The sequence below is a fragment of the Panthera tigris genome, chromosome E1 (assembly GCF_018350195.1).
Source record: "Panthera tigris isolate Pti1 chromosome E1, P.tigris_Pti1_mat1.1, whole genome shotgun sequence".
Taxonomy (NCBI): Eukaryota; Metazoa; Chordata; class Mammalia; order Carnivora; family Felidae; genus Panthera; species Panthera tigris.
The window spans coordinates 42,269,749-42,287,866 of NC_056673.1; the positions used below are offsets into that span (position 1 = coordinate 42,269,749).

Below are 18,118 nucleotides of genomic sequence, written 5' to 3' on the forward strand. Positions count from 1 at the left end.
GGTCTTAGTAGAATCACTCTTCCTTCCAGATGCCATAAACTCTTGAAGGGCAAAGGGCTGCTGCCATTTTCTCCTGTGTTGCCTACAACACCTCCCACAGTGGTTTGAAATTAGAAGATTCGATAAAAGTGTGTTGAAGGGATGACTGGTTTTCTGGGTAAATGAAAGAATGTCTATTATTTCTCTTTTCCACCTCCAGCTCCCCCTTTGTGGGGGCGGCTGGCGAAGGGATAACTGTCACTCAAAACTGGCCCTAGGGCAGGAAAACAAGTTTGTCGTGGAAGGAAATTGAAGATGCCGCGTTTCTATTGGAGATTTACTCTCAATTTCCTATCAGACGGTGAGCTTCCTGAGTGGAGAGTAGGAACCTGTCTTAACTCATTTTTGTTTTCACTGCTCTGCTCACAGGCTTGGTCCCAGCTCTGGAGATGTGCTGGGATGTACACTAGGAGGGGAGATCCGAAGGAGCAGCGCCTCAGGCGTGGTTCTGGCCTCCTAGAGTACAACTGTCCCATCCCCAGCCAGCTCTGCGACCAAGTGGTCTTGGGGTGGGGGTGGGGGGGGGACTGGAAATGGAATGGAGAGTGAGGGTGCATGCCTCTGATTCTGAAGGAAAATATTCTTCCTAAAGTAGAGAAAAGGCAACTTCTCCAGGGTCCGATAAGGAACACTTTTATGTTGTAAATAACTTGAAAATCTGTTTATCATTCAATCCAGAAAAAAAAAAAAAGAATCCTGTCAGACCTGGATGTGTTGTATGTATCTACTTAGAATTTTTTTTCTTCTGCCCACCTATTCCTTTCTTCTTCCCGTCTCTCAAATTTCTTTTGTTGTTGTTTTTAAAGCAATCCTTTTCTAGAACGGAGCAGGAAACAGCTCGCCAGGCTGGGAGGATTTGGTTTGTACTGAGAAGCAAAAACGGTTTCCAAAACTCGATTTTCTTTCTTCTTTTTAAATGCCACCCCCCCCCGCCCCCCGCCCCGCCTTTCCCTCCGGAGAGACCACAGAAATAATTGATCCATCATCCAGCATCAGACCCTGGAGATTTACATGCAAATCCCCCCTATCCTCCCCCAAACCTCTTCCCAAATTTAACATCCTAGAAGGAGAAAAAAAAGACCTTGCTAAACTAGTAGGAACCCTTCTAGCCTACTACACATCCCCAACCAGGTGAGAGATGGGGGGAGGGGTGGGTAATCCGCCACAACGCCACCCCCCCTCCGCCCCCAGCCTCTCTCTCGCCACACACGCCACCTCTTTCTAGTGTGGAATCACTTAAGGTTTGGGTAAAGCTCCCGCCCTCCCAGGAGACTGTATCTGGAAGCTTTTAGGGGGCGGAGGCAGAGGTAGGGAGAAAGGAGGAAAATTCCCCCAAACGGTCTAAGAGAGTCATCTCCTCACTCAAAACTGCCCGTCACCCCCCACCCCCCACCATTAACTTTCGATTAAGACCTCCTCGTTATGGCAACTAAACTTTACTTTGCATAATTAAGATTTGCCTCGGAAGAAGGAGGAGGGAGAAGCCGTAGCTCTGGGCCATTCTCCTTCACCTCGCCCCCTTCAACCCCCGCCCCAATCCTCCAGCTCTGGGCCTCTAAGTTCCTGAGTTTTCTCACTTTGAGGTGCCACCGAACACAAAGAACCATAATGGGCTCCTTTGTGCTCGCTACGGGGCAATTACGCCCCGGAGTCCAGGCCCCTTTAAGAGCCTCTTAAAGAGACAGGCTCTCATTTTTCAGAGGGTTATTGAAGGGTGTGTTTAAGGGGGGGAGGGGCAAGGCAAACTCCTTGGGGTCTACGTAAGGCGTGAAGTGAAACTTTTGTCTGGATTCCTTGAGACGGGGTTGAGAGAAAAGTCTTTGTGAACTGCTAGTTTCTTAAGTTTTTCTCTCTCTTTTTAAACACTTTAAACTTGAGATTTTTCAGTTGATTTGAAAAATTGGACTGGAATAGGTGGGGTTGTAGGAGCAGGGGCGGAGGTAAGGATTTTAAAGTGGCCCTACGCCGGAGACCGCCTTGGCCCCCCAGAAGAAGAATGATCCAGGGCTGAGTGGCTTGAGTCTGCCGCAGTTCTGGAGAGTGTGTGTCTCCGGATCTCGCCGCCGCGACTCCGGAGAAATCCCGTGCTGGGCAAACAGCCCTTAATATAATAATAGCTTGTCTCTTTAAAAAGCAAAAAGGGGGGGTAAAGTTTTGTTGGCATCTGGTTTCTGATCTCATTATGTTGTGGTCGACCAATCCAGCCCTCGGGGCTGGTCCTGGAGTTTAAATCTGATTGGCCGAGAGCACATTTTGGGATGGTGCTTAGCGCTCGACGGGGCGGTTTCAAGGATCCCTTTTTTGGGGGGCTGAGAGGAGGGCGGGGCCGCTGGCGGGGGCCCCCTTGAAACCGACTAATTGGGATCGGAGAGGCCGAGGTGAGGGCTGGAGGAAGGCACAAAGGAGTCGCTGGGCGGAGAAGGGAGGGGAGAGGCGAGAGGAGGAGGAAGAAGAGGAGAGAGGGCAAGCAGCGCGCGGTGTCTCCGGCGGCTCAGTCGGACCGCGGCGAGCGAGCCGGCAGGCGCGCCGCCCCCCTCCCCCGCCCGGCCTCCCCAACTCTGCAGCCGCCAGCAAACTTTGCAAAGAGGCGCGGGAGGCGGCAGCGAGGCGGCGGCGGCGGCTGGGAAGGCGCGCGGTCTCGGGCCTGGGGGCGGGGGCGGGGGGGCGCCCGGGAGCCGAGTGGGGGGCGGCGGCCAGCATGCGGCCCCGCAGCGCCCTGCCCCGCCTGCTGCTGCCGCTGCTGCTGCTGCCCGCCGCCGGGCCGGCCCAGTTCCACGGGGAGAAGGGCATCTCCATCCCAGACCACGGCTTCTGCCAGCCCATCTCCATCCCGCTGTGCACGGACATCGCCTACAACCAGACCATCATGCCCAACCTTCTGGGCCATACGAACCAGGAGGACGCGGGCCTGGAGGTGCACCAATTCTACCCGTTGGTGAAGGTGCAGTGCTCCCCCGAACTGCGCTTCTTCTTGTGCTCCATGTACGCACCCGTGTGCACCGTGCTGGAGCAGGCCATCCCGCCGTGCCGCTCCATCTGCGAGCGCGCGCGCCAGGGCTGCGAGGCGCTCATGAACAAGTTCGGTTTCCAGTGGCCCGAGCGCCTGCGCTGCGAGCACTTTCCGCGCCACGGCGCGGAGCAGATCTGCGTGGGCCAAAACCACTCCGAAGACGGCACGCCCGCGCTGCTCACTACCGCGCCTCCGCCCGGCCTGCAGCCGGGCGCCGGGGGCACCCCGGGCGGCCCGGGCGGCGGCGGCTCGCCCCCGCGCTACGCCACGCTGGAGCACCCTTTCCACTGCCCGCGCGTCCTCAAGGTGCCATCCTATCTCAGCTACAAGTTTCTGGGCGAGCGCGACTGCGCGGCGCCCTGTGAGCCGGCGCGGCCCGACGGCTCCATGTTCTTCTCCCAGGAGGAGACGCGCTTCGCGCGCCTCTGGATCCTCACCTGGTCGGTGCTGTGCTGCGCCTCCACCTTCTTCACCGTCACTACCTACCTGGTAGACATGCAGCGCTTCCGCTACCCGGAGCGACCCATCATCTTTCTGTCCGGCTGCTACACTATGGTTTCGGTGGCCTACATCGCGGGCTTCGTGCTCCAGGAGCGCGTCGTGTGTAACGAGCGCTTTTCCGAGGACGGCTACCGCACAGTGGTGCAGGGCACCAAGAAGGAGGGCTGCACCATCCTCTTTATGATGCTGTACTTCTTCAGTATGGCCAGTTCCATCTGGTGGGTCATCCTGTCTCTCACCTGGTTCCTGGCGGCGGGCATGAAGTGGGGCCACGAGGCCATCGAGGCCAACTCCCAGTACTTCCACCTGGCCGCGTGGGCCGTGCCGGCGGTCAAGACCATCACTATCCTGGCCATGGGCCAGATTGACGGCGACCTGCTGAGCGGCGTGTGCTTCGTGGGCCTCAACAGCCTGGACCCGCTGCGGGGCTTCGTGCTGGCGCCGCTCTTCGTGTACCTGTTCATAGGCACGTCCTTCCTCCTGGCTGGTTTCGTGTCACTCTTCCGCATCCGTACCATCATGAAGCACGACGGCACCAAGACGGAGAAGCTGGAGCGGCTCATGGTGCGCATCGGCGTCTTCTCAGTGCTCTACACCGTGCCTGCCACCATCGTCATCGCCTGCTACTTCTACGAGCAGGCCTTTCGAGAGCATTGGGAGCGCTCGTGGGTGAGCCAGCACTGCAAGAGCCTGGCCATCCCGTGCCCGGCGCACTACACGCCGCGCATGTCACCCGACTTCACCGTCTACATGATCAAATACCTCATGACGCTCATCGTGGGCATCACGTCGGGCTTCTGGATCTGGTCCGGCAAGACGCTGCACTCGTGGAGGAAGTTCTACACCCGTCTCACCAACAGCCGGCACGGCGAGACCACCGTGTGAGGGGGTGTCCCTACGCCGCCGCGCGTCCCCAGGCCACCCGCACCGCGCTTGCTTCTGCCCGGGGGGGCCTCCTACAGACTCCTTATTTTATTTTTTTAAATAAAGAACAATCGAAACCATTTCTTTTTTAGGTTGCTTTTTAAAGAGAATTCTCTGTTCAACACCCCCATCAGGTTTGTAATTAAAACTGTAAATAGTCTGTAAATTTAATTATATATTTTCTATTTAAAAGAAAAACGGAGGGGGGGGGCGCGGAGAAGGAGCAGCAAGGGGCGCCAGGGCCGAGGAATGAGGGGAGGGGGCGTTTAAGGGGGCCCTCGCCTTTCTTCGGTGCCCCTGCAAACACCATCTCCTACTTGGGTTAGTGTTGTGGTGTTTTGGCAGGGCTGGGCCTGCTGGAAGAGGTGTTTGCCGCGAGGAGTTGGAAGTTGGTTACATTCAACTCCCAAAGCCAAATACGTGAGCCTTCTCGCTGACGCTGGGCCTGTGGAAGCTGTTGGGTATTTTTGAACAAGACTCGGATTCTTCTTGTTTTATTCCCTTTCCCTTTCTCTCCCCACGTGCCCTGTCTCCTTCACTCCATCTTTGGAGCACTCCTAAAAGAGATGAAGACGTGCGGGGTGGGGGGAACCCAAACCCGCCAGTGGGACGGTGGGGATGGATAGGGCGAGATGGGGTGTGGAATGACCCTCACCCCTGTGGCCTGCTCCCCTGCAAGCCGGAAGATCTTTCTCCTCTTTGACTTTACTCCTTTTCAGCTGGCTGCCCCCAGGCGCTTGGAGTGGGCAGAAAGTGCTTTGTAGTGCTTTGTGAAAAGTGTTTTGAAACAAAACCACTCCCGACCCCTCACCCCCACCCCACCCCACCCCACCCCGCTGCTACCTTGAGTATCAATCCTGACTGCCTCCATTTTCAGGGGGAGCATTAGTTCGCGAAAGTCAACCGTTTGGAGATGCCCTTGCGTCTCTCCCCCGTCTCCCCTGTAGTCGGCTCCTTCCGCGGCACCCCCTCAACTCCCCCAAACCGAATATCTTCTCTCGCATTCAGATTAGAAGTTTGCGGGTTGGTTTGTGTGTTCTGTGTGGGGTTTGGGTTTTTTTGTTTGTTTTTTTGTTTTGCCTCAATTTTCCTCCCCAAAAGCAATAAAAATGGGTTGGGTTGGAGGGAGGGGACTGATGGACTGGTGGGATTTTTAGTTTTCCTTTAACAAAAGACGTTTCTTTTCAAACTTGTCCAGAAAGGCCGGGTAGGGAAAGGTGGGTATCTTTGCTTTGGAAGGAGGCTCTGGGCAGGCTCTTTGTGCTGTGGGGGTGGGGTTGAGTGTTTACATGACATTCTATATCACAAGATTGATAGAATGTTTATAACAGATGTTTCTTATCTTCCCCCTAAACCCCCCAAATAAAAGGCAACACTTTTCTTAAAGTATTTTTGACGCTGGTAAGAGAATTGCCGTATCCAATACACATCATTTCCCTCAACTATTTGGAATATTTTAGAATTTTAATTCCAAAGGATTGAAGACCAAAGGGTAGGGTGGAACAAGTATGCCACATAACTCAGTTTTTCACCATCGCCTGTTTCTTGATAATAGTGCAAATTAAAAGCTAATAATCATAATAAAGCACATTTAATTATCTTCTAGAGATCTAGCCCTTTAATTGTATTTAACAGGGTTGTAACATTTTATTAGTTTAACCAAACCACACCCCCTCTTTCCCTCTCCCCTTGGCCTACTTGGTTGGGGGTGGGGTGGAGAAGAGGTTCCCTGCCCCCAGACCTTGTTTTTTTAGCTAAATGATGATGGGGGAAATGGTGCCTTACCACCCTTTGTTGGCAGTCTTTGGGACAAGGGAGAAAGTAAGTTAGAACCCCTACTTCGATGTGTTTGTGTGTGTTAGTTTATGTTGGGGGAGGGGATCTGGAAATGTTTGGTGGTAATTGAAGTCGTATGTTGGGCTTTGTTTGGAATTGTATGAAGCCTGGGGATTTCAGCAGAGCCCCCTTCCCAAAATATATAACCTTCCCCCAAATGGTTTGTGCGGGTGGTCAACCTTATATGTTAAAACTAACTCTTTCTCAAATGATGATGTGTGTGAAGGCCCAACATGAGATTCTCTCAACTATCAAAGAAGCAGGCAGGGGAGTCACTCCCGGAGCTCCGTTTGCTGCAAAATTCTAAAGGAACCCCGCAAGCGCTGCAGGAAAGAGTTAAATTACAAATTGTGAGTGCCTCTCCTGGAAAGAATGGGGGGGGGGGGTGCAGTGGCTGAGAAGGAACCCAGTGGAAAGAGGAGAACTGGTCTCTTGAAGATTTGGGTAAGAGCCCATCCTGCATCCCCCCCGCCCCCCAAGGCCCAGGAGCCCAGCTCTTAGTGCTTTGGGTACATTTGTCAGTGGACCCTCATGCTGATAGCAGGAGCACTTGGTGGCCTAACAGCAATGATCTCTTTTCCTTCCCTGAGTGGGGGTGAGAGAGAGGGAATTTTGGTAAAGACTGTTCTTAACCCCCTTCCCTGAAAGTCTCCTGCCAACGCAGAAGAGGGCCCAAGAAAGTGGAAAAAATAGGTTTTATGGTGGGGGGGGACAGGGTAGATGATAATGGCCTCCTTTGGACAGGACAGTTCTAGATGCCCTCCCCTTCCCCAAAGGCCGGGGAGGGGGGCAAGGGCTAATTACCTTATGGAAAGTAGTGGGGAATGTCCCACCTGGCTGCTCTCCTTGCTTTAATGAATCAGCTCTCGGAGGAAGGGAAGTGTTACCCCAAAGTGCAGGGAATTTAGGAGAGACCGTGCCTGGAGCGGAGACCCAAAGGCAGATTACCTGAGCTCACTGCCATATCTGGAGAGGGGTCTCCACTGCCTTGATTGGAAAACACAGTTAAACACATGGGCTCGGAGGCCTGCTTTTGCAGAGTTCTGGGCCACCCTATGAGTAGTTGTAAGTGGGCTGAGGCCTCCCTCTGGAAGAGAGAGGCTTTGTCTGGTGGAGGGTCAAGGGCCCAAAGGAAGACCTTTCACCTGAGGCCAGTCACATCACAGACGCAGCTGCTTTCTACCTGCTCTCCCACCCTCACCCCATCCCACAAAGGAGCAACAGGCTCTCTAAGTTCAGGGCATTTCTCCTCCAGACTCCTCGATCATGGATCAGACTTTGGCTTTTCCACACCTGCTCCCAGCCTCCCCTCCTAAAGATGGTTCTATTAGTTACAAACCCATTGTCCTTTAAGAACTAGCCGCAGAAGAGGACAGTAAAGTTTTCTAAGACAAAATTCTTCTGAACATCCCCAGAGAATGAAGATCACTAGGATCTGGGGCTGATGACTTTTGTATTATAGGGTGTTGGGGCCCTAGATCTGGGCTGGATTCCAGAAGTGGGGAGATGCCATCCCAGGGTGCCATGGGGCCCATGTCTGGGGAAGCTGAGCCCAGATTCTGCTATATCGGAGGCATCGTGCCTTTGATCATCTACCTGCTCGCTGTAGATGGTCCCTTCTTTCTCTGGACTCCCCTTCCTTTCCTCAAAACGAATTCTAAACTGGGGCCACTGACCCATCTGAGAACCTAAAAAATCTTTGGAGCTTTTCCTGGGAGAAAATGGGCAGACTCTGGTGAACAAACAATTTTGCATGTAACTTTAGGGGGCTGGTGAACTCTCTGTGCCCCCCTCCATGGCCCCATCCCCAAGCTAGTTTTCCAATTCCTGGTTTAGACATTTTCTAGTCCTGATGACTGGGTATCTCCACTTCTTCAGTGGGCATCCTTCACCTTCTTGGGGGAACTCTGGTATTCCCTCAAGTGTCTAATCACTTATGTTATGGAAAGGTTTGGGGGGGGGAGTTCAGGAGGGAAAACCATCAGGTCTACAAAACCAGAAACACCCCCAAACCAGATTATTCCCTCATTGCTGCCTCTCTGGAAGGTAACAGATTATCAAGTGCAGCAGAGTGGAATGAGTGTGTAAATACCTTTGTTGTAGAGGGAGAAAAGCAGGCAAAAAAGAGACACACAGGCAGATCATGACAGAGAGTACAGGCTTTGGCATGAGACATTGCCAGCTATGAGCCCTGTGGAAGTCTCCTAACCTCTGAGCCCCTGTCCTCATCTGCAAAAAGGTGGCTGTACCTGTCTGGCAACTTGCCATGAAGATTATATCAGATGGTATACACAAAGCCAGCACATAAAAGTTCAATAAGTTGTAGCATCTCCCTGATACTTAGGCTAATTCCTAAAAGAATCGTTAGATCAAAGGATGTGCATTTCTTCAGGGCTTTTTACTCTATTGTTGCTGATAATTTTAACAAAACAGAATGATTTCCTGTGCTCCCAGGTTTTGCACCTGACTCTGGGTTCGAGCTCACAGTCTAGAGGCTCCTGGGGGTGGTGGGCAGTGTTTTTCTCCCGGCCTCTCCTCTGATTAGGACAGAAATGTCTTACCCGCCTGAGTGAGCAGGGCACACACGCAGGCGGGCTCTCTCTCCAGCCAGCTTTGAAGCCGGCTAATTAGGGCTAGGGCTGTCACAGCTGGCTTCCCCTGCGCCTCCTCCCCCCCCCCCCCTGCTCTGCCCCATCCCCAGCCTCACTGCCTGAGAGCCCCTCCCCAGCTGCCTTGCCTTCCACTGCAGGCTTGCAGCCTTTCCAAACCATCTGGGCAGGGCCCGGATTTGATGCCTGGAGAAAGGACAAGATGGGACTTGGGACATGGAACAAGCCCAGAAACTATTGATTGAGTTCAGAGAGGACTGCCTGTGGCCCAGGACCCTCCTTATTCCTAATGAAGCCTGGGGAGGGGCCGGCCTGGGCTGAGGGCTGAGCCCTGGGCCCTTTGTTTGAGAGCCAAGCTTTCTGAAGGCTCCAGCCTCCCAACCTGGCCCTTATAATTAGCCCCAATCAGAGTGTTTATGTAGGGGCCTCGTGCGGAACTCAGAGCCCCATGATTTCATTCCAAACCTGGAGGAGGAGGGGCAGGAAAGGGATTTGTGCGGGGACATGCAAAAGGGAGGATGGGGTAGGAAGTGTTGAGAAAGGAGGCCTGGGGTGAGGGGAGGGCAGGAGGTCCTGGAGCTGGGAGGACAACCACCCTCCTTTTGGCCATTGCAAGGGTCAGGACCCCCTCCCAGGGTCGCTGGCGCCCTGGCATTGTGACCCTCGGCCGGGCCTGCACGCCTTCTGGGCAGGCTCTGTGGGTGGGTGGGCTTGTGCCAATCGGAAATGGCTTGGATATAATTAACCCAGCTAATCACCAGCCTCAGCCCGCTGGGAGGGGAGGGTACAGCCCAGAGCCCTGGCCCCCCCAGGAAGCGCCAGTCTCCCGTTCTTCCTCTGACTGGGGCCTACGGTGTGCCAGGCTCTGCAGCTGCTTAGGATAGTGGAGTCAGAGGGTGGGCAAGGAAGGGATGTAAGAAGGGAGGGTGCTTAATTCTCATCTCTCTGGCCTCACCCTCTAGGGGGAATGTGACAGGGAGTGGGCCTGAAGTGGCCATGCTGTGTGTGGGGGTGAGCACAGCAGCAGGAGTTGTGGGTGTGAGGGAGGGAGTACTCCCAGCCACTGCTCCCAGGTGGCGCTGGGTGTGACCCACAGTCCTATTGCATTTCCAAACTGGTCTAGGTCTCCTAGGGAACTCTCTGGGGTGGGATGTGGCTTGAAGGGAATTCTGTGTACTGGGTTTAATGTCTTTTGGTGAAAATCCTACAAGGCCTCCAAAGAGTGTCCCAACTCCCTCCCTCCCTCAGCAACTCAGCTCAGAAGGCTTTCCAAGGTCTGGATCTGGCTCTTAGCTCTCCAGTCTCACTTTCCACTGTCGTCCCCTACACTCCTATGTGCCATCCTCTGGAACTCTTATGTTTTCAGACCAACCATGCCCCGTGATTTTGCATGTACTGTTCCTGTGCCCTGAATGCCTTTCCCTTTTCCTGGCTTTACATATTAACTACTGTTGACTCAGAATGTCCCTGAGGTCAGGTGGCCCCTCTGCAGACAGCCATACCCCTGGCCAATCCTGTCCCCACACTGTGTTCTCAATGGTCACAGCACATCACAGTATTGTTTGTCATTCCTTTCTTGACTACGACCTCTTTGAAGGAGAGCCTGTGTTTAGTCTTTTCTCTCTCTCCCTGAGCCTAGCAATACGCCTGGCACATAGCGGGTGTCCAACATCAGGCTCCGAGCCAGTCTCCTTGGGCCTGAATCTGGCTTAGCCCCTTGCTAGGTGTTGACCTCTCTGTACATTATCTATAAATGGGAATAGTAATAATACATTGCAAGACTGGTTGGAGAATTCAATAAACTAATTCAAGTACAATGTTTAAAGCAGTGCCTGGCACATAGCAAGTGCTTAATAAATGCTAGTTAAGCTCATTCGTTCATTGCGTTGGCTCAGTAGTTAGTATTTTGTGTGTTCAGTGCTTACCACAAGTCAGGAACTTGCTAAGCTCTAGAGAGGCACAAATGCAGTCCCTGCCCACATGGAGACAACCATCTAGTTTAAGCGAATGAATGGATAGATGGTACTTTTGTGGTGCTTCTGAGTTTTTAATGTTTTGTTAAACAAGCTCTCTAAATAAGCGTTTGAGAATGTGTCCGTGTTCAAATATCAAATCATGATGTATCTATTTGGATAGTATAAAACAAGTAATGAAATTGGACATAATCCCTTATAAACTTAACATGTGTAATGTGTTGTTTGGAGCACATGAGAAAACTTGTCTAGGACAGAGGGTCCTGGAAGCCTCTTTCTTGCTCAATCTTCACTGCTGAGAATGCTAAAAAAATTTTTTTTTTCCTACCAGACAGAATCATTACTCTTATACAAAGATACAATAAATACATCAAAATTTCCATTTGACTCATCAATTAATGAAGTAGTCAGCAAGATGTTCAGGAGAATCCAAAGAACCGAAAGATATCTAGGCCATCAAGAACATTGAAACAGGGGCGCCTGGCTGGCTCAGTCAGAAGAGTGTGTGACTCTTGATCTCGGGGACATGAGTTCAAGCCCCATGGTGGGTGGAGAGAGTACTTAAAAATAAAAGTGTTAAAAAAAGACAGTGTTGGGGCACCTGGGGGGGCTCAGTTGGTTAAACATCTGGCTCAGGTCATGATCTCACATGGTCTCGCCGTTCCTGAGTTCGAGCCCTGCATCAGGCTCTGTGTTGATGGCACAAAGCCTGCTTGGGGTTCTGTCTCTCCTCTCTGCCCCTCCCCTGTTTGTGCCCGCTCTAAACAAACAACAAGCAAACTTAAAAAGAATGTTGGAATAAATTTGCTTAATGTAAAACTGGGCAATATTCACTGGGTAATATCAGTTACATCTTCACCAGACACGGTTTACATTTTATGGACAAAAATAGTGTCCATGATTACAGTTGCCAGAGTTGTAAAATAACTGAAAGACAATGAAACTCAAAGATAACCTGCAAGGACACGCAGTAGTCTTCGCTGTCCCCCCCCCCCGCCCCGAGTAATCTTTTTAACCATTTCAAAGTCTTTCACAATTTTCCTTGACAAGAAGTTCTGAACTCAGATACCTCAAGATGACCTGAGCCATGCAACCCTTCTGATCAAACAGCTTTTGTGCCAGGAGGGGGCCCATTTCCATCCAGAGAGAGCTAGAAATCTCCCGGCCCTCCCAGGGTTGGCACAGCCTTTGTCCACCTAACCTTCTCCACTCTTAGCTCTCTGGCTTCTCTCCCTTGCTTTCCTCTCCCGCCTCACCACTCGCATCTCCCCCAATTATGCAGCCAATCCTTTCAGCCTCCTTGTGGTAGCCATCATTTACAGGGGACATTCTATGTGCTAGACACTGTGCTAAGCACTATACATTCATAATAGCATTTAATGTTCAAAAGAACTACGAAATGAGTGCTGTCTTTACCTCAAATTACAGCATATTAGAGCAACTGAATTTCGTGGAAACAGCTGTTCAGAGGGCATCTAGCCAGCCCAAGAAGAGTACAGGCAGTCAGACTTTTAACCACAATACCAGAAATAGCAAATGGGGTCATTTCTCATGCCAGCTGTAATGCTTGGTAGTGGCTACCCAGGAGCACTGTGTTAAGATGGATTCCGAGGCTTCCTCTTGGTTTAATGGGAGATAGTGCTGGAATCCACTAGTGATGTCTGTCATGGTCAGAGACTCAAAGAATGTAAAGGTTGGCACCTATACCAGATAAAGGTCAGGCTGACTTTATACTATATCATCTCCTGCATCATCTCCTGAACATTTTTGTAACATTGCTGATGGTGGCCTCTCCTTCTAAGGCCCGAGCCCTGAGCCCTCAATGTCTGGATCTTAATGCCAGTTTTCTAGGTCTTTGTTACTCAAAGTGTGATTCCATCTGCTTTCTACCCACCCCCCTGCCCCCTAGCAGTGCCAACGCCTGGGAGCTTGTTAGAAAAGCAGAGTCTTGGATCTGACCTCATACTTACCGAATCAGAAGCTGCATTTTAACAAGATTCCCTGGGGATTTGTTTGCACATTCAAGTGTAAGGAGCACTGGTCCAGGGGACCTCTTTTCTCAGCTGCACCTGCCCCCACCTCAGCAGCCAGAATCATCTTCCAGGAAGGTGCTGGCTCAGGTCCAGGTCTGAGTATTCCCTACAGACCCTAACACTTAACCCAGCAGAACCAGGTGTATTTACGGACTATTTCAACTGAGGCTTGAAAACTTTAAGACATCCTCTTCCACACTGGAAAAACCTTGCAGGATTCTCTGGCTTTTCCCACTAGGAATGTGAGTGCCTCTGGGTCTGCTGGCCACACCTCTACAGCTCAGCGCCATGTCCTTTCCTGTTTTCTGAGACTTTGCAGAGTCTCTCTAGGGCCTCAAGAATCCAGCCCCAACTTTCCACCCTAGCTTTTGAGACCTTCGCCCCTTCTCATAGGGGCTCAGGGAGTTGGGGTGGAATCAGGCAGCACACAGATGTGGAGGAGGAATAGTTGCTGAATCTGGGAGCAATAGCTGGGTATTCAGCCATTGGTTCAACCAGTGTTGAAAACTATTCTTTGCCAGGCATGGGGGTACAGTGAAGAATAGAGCATGGTCTCTGCTCTTGAAGAAAGTGGCCATATAAGCAGATGATCACAATACCATGTGATACAAAAGACAGACACTGTGGTTGTTGGGAAAAAGACAAGGGCTTTCTGTGCAAAAGGAACCCCATGGCCAAAGCCATGGAAGAACATGGCGTAGTCAGGGAACAGTGAGAAGTAAAGCGTGCCTGGAACATAGGATGAGTGTAGAGGAGAGTGGCAGGGCTGATCTAAGTGAGGATTTGGGTTGAGCCCCAGCAAAATTTCAATCTCACGCTAGCTTGGCCCTGAAACACACATCTGAGCCACCCCTGCCCGTTCTCAACAGCAGATCTCATTTCTTTACTGACTTGAGCCAATCAGAAGCAAGAGCCATGTACATACACACACACACACACACACACACACACACACTCACAGATACACACACATGGTCTCTTTTTAATCAATGACTGGATCCCATCCCTACTAATGCCCTCTTTCACACCAATAGGAGTAGGAATAATCAGTGAATTTCCTGGTAAAGAACTGTAGGGCAGGACTTGGGGTCTCCCTGACCTAAGACATGGCTACAAATAGAGGCAGCCTTGGCTACATGTATGTACCAGACCTGTGTGACTGTGTGTGTGTGTGTGTGTGTGTGTGTGTGTGTGTGGCTATACATGTGTGAGTGTATACATGCATATCTCTAGGGAGGAGTGTGAACTGTTGCCTTGAAGGGAGAGATAATCCGAATTCCTTGACAGAGAAAGAGGGATAGGTTGGTCCATTGACATCCCTGTAGGATTCATATGAGAAACTTCCTTGGGGGTCAGAAAGTGAGGTGGCTATAATACATAACTTCAGATTATTTGGCTCTCCTATTGAGAGGTGGAGTCTGTGTCTCCTCACCTTGAATATGGGCTGCTTTGACCAGTTGAGTATGGTGGAAGCGATGCTACATGACATCCCAGGCTGGGTCACGAAGACCCACGTAGCTTCACCCTGTTCATGGGAACCCTCACCCTCAGGATTCCTGAGCTGCCATCTAAGAAGTCAGGCTTTCCAGAGACCACCATGCTAGAGAGGCCACATGGAGGTGCTCTGGTTAATATGTCTAGCTGAGCCCAGCCTTTCAGCCATCCCTACTGACACACTAGACAGGTGAGGGAAACCATCTTAAATCGTCCAGACCAGCCCACCTAGCAGCTGAATATCACTAAATAGCCTCAACGATGCCTGTGGAACAGGAGAATCACCCAACCAAGCCTTATCCAAATTCTTGACCCATAAAATTATGGGATATAATAAAATGGGTGTTCTTTTAAGCTACTCAGTTTTGGGGTACTTTGTTATGCAGCACTAGAGAACTGGAACAAATGGATAGTAATAATTCAGTTAATTAAGTACTTGCTATGTATCTGGCATTATTCTAAGTATTTGACATGCATTAATTCATTTATTCCCAAGAATGGGCTGGAAACCAGAGCAGTTAAGTAATTTTTTCAAGGTAACAGCTTGTAAGTGTGATCACTTAGACCTGAACTCAGGTAGTCTGACACCAGAGCTCATGCTATTAACCTCTACCTTATACTGTAGAATAATAGAGATTAAAAGGCTCTTCAAGATCACATGACCGGGGGTGCCTTGCTGGCTCAGTCAGTGGAGCACGCAACTCTTGATGTCACTGTTGTAAGTTTGAGCCCTACACTGGGTGTAGAGATGACTTAAAAATAAAATCTTAAAAATAAATAAATAAAATAAAAATATTTAGGGGCACCTGGCTCAGTTGGAGGAGTATGTGACTCTTGATCTTGGGGTTGTAAGTTCAAGCCCCATGTTGGGTGTTAGAGATCACTAAAAAAAAAATACAAAAGAATCTTTAAAAAAATCATATGACCGAACCCCTTTATTTTACAGATAAAGAAGTGGAGCAACAGGAGGGTTAAACAAATAGCCCTGGGATCCCACAGTCTCTTTGCACCACGTCAAGTCCAGATCCTACGTTTGCTGACTCTCAGTCTAGGGGGAAAAGCAGAATGGGACATTCTTCTATCTCAACACGCCCTTCCTTCTGGACCACCATACCTGCCTTCTGTCTCAGGGTCACCATACAAAGTCCTTGATTTCAATCTCTGCCATTTACCGTACATGTGTAAAAATGACTAGCTTCCTCTCAGGACTTCTGGGTACACAAATGCATGGGTGTGTGCATACACACATATACATCCGTTTTCATCAGAGCTAGGTAAAATTTTTGTTGACTCCGTCTCAGGGGTTAGGATTTTTGCTTTCAAAGGTATTAGGCTGGCTCAAGATCCTGCACTAGGAATTTCTCTGGTCCTTCTCTTTTCCTCATGTCGTTTAAAGTGGAAAAACTGCATGACTGCATGTGGTAGGCAGCTTCTGGGTTGGCCCCCAGTGATCCCTGCTTCCTGGTGTTCACGTCTTTATGTAATCTCCTCCCTGCGTGGTAAGGGATTGAGGCCTGCCAACACCCATGTCAGTGAGTTTGGAAGCGGATTCCCTTCCCCCCACTCTGTTCTAGTCAAGTCTTTGGATGAGACCCCAACCCCAGTTGGCAGTTGACTGCAGCCTCGCGCGATTTGTTGAGCCAAAAGCACCCACCTAAGCTGTGCTCGCCGTTATGACCCACAGAAACTGCAAGATAATAAATGCCTGTTGTTTCAAAATACTTAGTTCTAGGGGCCCCTGGGTGGCTTAGTCGGTTAAGCATCTGACTTTTGATTTCAGCTCAGATCATGATCTCACGGTTGAAGAGATCAAGCCCCGCCTGCGTCGGGCTCTGGGCTGCCTGTATGGAGCCTGCTTGGGATATTCTCTCTCCTTCCCTCTCTCTGTGCCCCTCCCTCTCTCTCTCAATATAAATAAACATTTTGTAAAAACCTTTATTTTTTTTAATGTTATTTTTGAGAGAGAAAGAGAGACGGAGCATGAGCGAGGGAGGGGTAGAGAGAGAGGGAGACACAGAATCTGAAGCAGGCTCCAGGCTCTGAGCTGTCAGCACAGAGCCCGACGCAGGGCTTGAATCCACCAACCGCGAGATCATGACCTGAGCCGAAGTCAGATGCTTAATTAAGACTGAGCCACCCAGGCACCCCCAAGAATCTTTAAAAAAAATACTTAGTTTTAGAGGCGCCTGGGTGGCTCAGTCGGTTAAGCGTCCCCCTCTTCATTTTGGCTCAGGTCTTGATCTCGCCGTTTGTGGGATTGAGCCCTGTGTCTGCCTCCATCTGACAGTGTGGAGCCTGCTTGGGATTCTCTCTCACTCTCTCTCTGCCCCTCCTCCACTTGCACATGAGCATGTGTGTGTGCTCTCTCTCTCTCTCGAAATAAATAAACGTTAAAAAAAATTTTTTTAAATTGGGGCGCCTGGGTGGCTCAGTCGGTTAAGTGTCCGACTTTGGTTCAGGTCATGATCTTGCAGTCGGTGAGTTTGAGCCCCACGTCAGACTCTGTGCTGATAGCTCAGAGCCTGAAGCTTGCTTCGGGTTCTGGGTCTCCCTCTCTCTCTGACCCTTCCCCACTCACACTCTGTCTCCGTCTCTCAAAAATAAACATTAAAATCATTTAAAAAATTTTTTTAAAATAAAAATACTTAGTTTTGGGTAATTTTTTTTTTTTTACACAGCAATAGATAACCAATGTACTGCACATTGAGGAAATTCTAGGGTACAGATGATGTAAACAGTAAGAGACAGATATAAAAGAATTCTTTCCTTGATCCATCTACTTATTCACTCATTCTTTCAATACACTTCTACCTGCTTTGCCCCTAGGAATACAAAGATGAATGATACCATTTCTACCACAGAAGAGCTTCCAGCCTAGTGGGAGAGGCGAACTTGTAAATGGATTCTTAAAATGTAGTGATAAATGCAAATAGAGGAAGGTCCGGAGTTTCTGAGCAACACAAAAGAGGGATAAAAATAATTCTGCCTGGCTTTATGAATAAAGCTTCATTGAGAGTACATTTAATTTGGGTTTTTGAAAAAGGGGTGGGAGTTTTCCAGGAAGACAAGGGAAGGAAGAGCTTTCCAGGTAGTAGGATCTACATTTACCTGTACTGAGAGGCCGAGAAAGCCTAGTATGTTTGGGGACTCACTGGTCATCCCATGTGGCTGGATTTTTTTTTTTTTTTGAGAGAGAGAGAGAGAGGCAGAGAGAGGGGGACAGAAGATCCGAAGTGGGCTCTGTACTAACACCAGTGAGCCCTATGTGGGGCTCAAACTCATGAACCATGAGATCATGACCTGAGCCAAAGTCGGACACTCAACTGACTTAGCCACCCAGATGCTCCCAATGTGGCTAGATCTCAAGAGTACTAGGTGGCAGGGGAGACTGGCAAGGTAGGTTGACTAATCAAGGTACTTGGTGCCAGCCTCAGATTTTTCGTTTTTATCCTACAGGAAATAACAGGTAGAGGTGTTTAAGCTCAGTGAGTACTGTGATCAGATTTGTGTTTTAGAAAGAGAACTCTGGAGGCAATAAGGAGGATGGCTGGAAAGAGGAGTCTAAAGTCAGAGAAATCAGGCAGGATGCTGATTCTGATCCAAGAGAGGGGTCAGATGAGGCCTAGCCTAAGCAGTGTCTGTCAAATCGAAAGGAAAGTGAAGGAGGAAGCAGCTTGAGGTTACCAGCTGGGATAATTG

At 50.2% G+C, this 18,118-nt stretch overlaps 1 protein-coding gene across 1 annotated transcript; it reads left to right on the top strand.

Annotated features, from left to right (window-relative positions):
• Nucleotides 1–2,737: 2,737 nt before the first annotated feature.
• FZD2 (frizzled class receptor 2) lies at nt 2,738–4,554 on the top strand. The gene has a single exon (XM_007093851.2). It carries the CDS (start codon nt 2,738–2,740, stop codon nt 4,433–4,435), a length of 1,698 nt encoding a protein of 565 aa, XP_007093913.2. The 3' UTR covers nt 4,436–4,554.
• Nucleotides 4,555–18,118: the final 13,564 nt, after the last annotated feature.

Excerpts from the sequence above, each read along its gene's own strand:
- FZD2 (XM_007093851.2), top strand. The coding sequence starts at position 2,738 with ATGCGGCCCCGCAGCGCCCTGCCCCGCCTGCTGCTGCCGCTGCTGCTG.